Source organism: Malurus melanocephalus, unplaced genomic scaffold (assembly GCF_030028575.1).
Source record: "Malurus melanocephalus ecotype Western Australia unplaced genomic scaffold, MMel_1.1 scaffold_3428, whole genome shotgun sequence".
NCBI classification, from domain to species: Eukaryota; Metazoa; Chordata; class Aves; order Passeriformes; family Maluridae; genus Malurus; species Malurus melanocephalus.
Genome location: NW_026626660.1, coordinates 1 through 2,500, shown reverse-complemented (window position 1 = coordinate 2,500; position 2,500 = coordinate 1). Strand labels below are relative to the sequence as shown.

At 56.1% G+C, this 2,500-nt stretch overlaps 1 protein-coding gene across 1 annotated transcript in view; it reads right to left on the bottom strand.

Annotated features, from left to right (window-relative positions):
• The window catches only part of LOC130588127 (complement C3 alpha chain-like), a gene marked incomplete at its 3' end in the record, with an annotated part of 4,999 nt that extends 2,505 nt beyond the window's left edge, over window positions 1-2,494 (bottom strand). Inside the window, exons 1-2 of the mRNA XM_057389087.1 lie at window positions 2,376-2,494; window positions 515-718 (exon numbers count right to left, since the gene is read on the bottom strand). Coding sequence (XP_057245070.1) covers window positions 515-718; window positions 2,376-2,481 — 310 coding nt within the window. The remainder of the gene's footprint in view (window positions 1-514; window positions 719-2,375) is intronic.
• Between the last annotated feature and the right edge of the window lie 6 nt (window positions 2,495-2,500).

Sequence of the window (2,500 nt, the reverse complement as noted above, 5' to 3'; positions counted from 1 at the left end):
TCCAGCGCTTTGGCCCGGCGCTCCAGGCCGAAGCTCTCCCACTGTCCGGTGCTGTCCAGGGAGTGGACGGCGATGACCGTCGGGGTCAATTTTACCAATTTTCCCTTCTATTTTCCCATTTTTGCCTCAATTTCCCCCATTTTCACCCAAATTCTCCATTTTTGGGTCAGTTCTCCTCATTTTTGTGTCAATTTTTCCATTTTTGTGTCAATTTTCCCATTTTCATGTCAATTTTCCCATTTTCATGTCAATTCTCCACTTTTCCTACAATTTTCCCATTTTTGCCACAATTTCCCCCATTTTTTGGGCCAATTTTCCCATTTTTTTCCTACATTTTTTCCATTTTTGCCTCAATTCCTCCCATTTTTAGGTCAATTCCCCCAATTTTTGGGTCATTTTCACCCATTTTTGGGTCATTTTCCCCCATTTTTAGGTAAATTCCCCATTTTTGATGCAAATTTCCCATTTTTTTGCCAAATTTCCCATTTTTTTATCAATTTCTGCTGTCCCCTACCTTTTTTGATGATGTCCAGCGCCTTGGCCCGGCGGTCCAGGCCGAAGCTCTCCCACTGTCCGGTGCTGTCCAGGTAGTGGACGGCGATGACCGTCGGGGTCAGTCCGATCATGTTCTGCTCGCCGCAGCCRGCCGGAGTCACGATCAGGTGCTTCAGTTTGGCCCCGTCGATGGCCTTGTCCACCAGCACGGACATCGGGTTGCCTGGACAGTGGTCAGCGGAGTGGTCAAGGGGTGGAGTGACCGCTGGAGTGACCACTGGAGTGACCACAATTGTCCCCAAACAGGGATATCCCCAATAGTTCCCAAATATCCCCACCATGATGGACACTGGGTTGCCTGGACAGTGGTCAGTGGAGCGGTCAAGGGGTGGAGTGACCACTGGAGTGACCATAACTGACCCCTGGAGTGACCACAACTGTCCCCAAACTGGGATATCCCCAACTGACCCCTGGAGTGACCACTGGAGTGACCACTGGAGTGACCACAACTGTCCCCACCAGCACGGACATCGGGTTGCCTGGACAGTGGTCATTGGAGTGGTCAAGGGGTGGAGTGACCCCTGGAGTGACCAAAACTGTCCCCAACCAGGGATATCCTCAACTGACCCCTGGAGTGACCCCAGGAGTGACCCCTGGATGTCCCCAACTGTCCCCACCATGATGGACATCGGGTTGCCTGGACAGTGGTCGGCGGAGTGGTCAAGGGGTGGAGTGACCACTGGAGTGACCTCTGGAGTGACCACAACTGTCCCCAACCCGGAATATCCTCAACTGACCTCAAGTGTCTCCACCATGATGGACATCGGGTTGCCTGGACAGTGGTCAGTGGAGCGGTCAAGGGGTGGAGTGACCACTGGAGTGACCAAACTGACCTCTGGAGTGACCAAAACTGTCCCCAAATGTCCCCAACCCGGGATATCCCCAACTGTCCCCACCATGATGGACACTGGGTTGCCTGGACAGTGGTCAGCGGAGTGGTCAAGGGGTGGAGTGACCACTGGAGTGACCACTGGAGTGACCATAACTGACCCCAAATGTCCCCAACCCGGGATATCCTCAACTGACCCCTGGAGTGACCCCTGGAGTGACCCCTGGAGTGACCACAACTGTCCCCAGCTCAGGATGTCCCCACCATGATGGACACTGGGTTGCCTGGACAGCAGTCAGGGGAGTGGTCAAGGGGTGGAGTGACCACTGGAGTGACCACAACTGACCCCTGGAGTGACCACAACGTCCTCAAATGTCCCCAACCCGGGATGTCCCCAACTGACCCCTGGAGTGACCCCTCGAGTGACCCCTGGATGTCCCCAATTGTCCACACCATGATGGACACTGGATTGTCTGGACAGGGGTCAGTGGAGTGGTCAAGGGGTGGAATGACCGCTGGAGTGACCACAACTGATCCCACCATCACGGACATCGGGTTGCCTGGACAGGGGTCAGTGGAGTGGTCAAGGGGTGGAGTGGCCACTGGAGTGACCAGTGGAGTGACCACAACTGCCCCAACTGACCCCTGGAGTGACCACAACGTCCTCAAGTGTCCCCAACCTGGGATGTCCCCAACACTGGGTTGCCTGGACAGTGGTCAGTGGAGTGGTCAAGGGGTGGAGTGACCCCTGGAGTGACCACTAGAGTGACCACAACTGACCCCAAACTGGGATATCCCCAACTGACCCCTGGAGTGACCCCTGGAGTGACCCCCGGAGTGACCCCCGGAGTGACCACTGCTGACCCCTGACCGCTCACCCTGGACTGACCCCTGGAGTGACCCCCAGAGTGACCACCACTGACCCCCAGAGTGACCACTGCTGACCCCTGGAGTGACCACCACTGACCACCGCTGCCCCCTGACCGCTCACCCTGGACGCTGACTTTGGTCTGAGGGTCAGTGTTGGGGACGATGTCCGAGATGTCCGCGGCCTTGACCTTCTCCTCCTGGACCCCGTCTGCGGCCAGAGTGGACATGAGTGACCATGAGTGACCA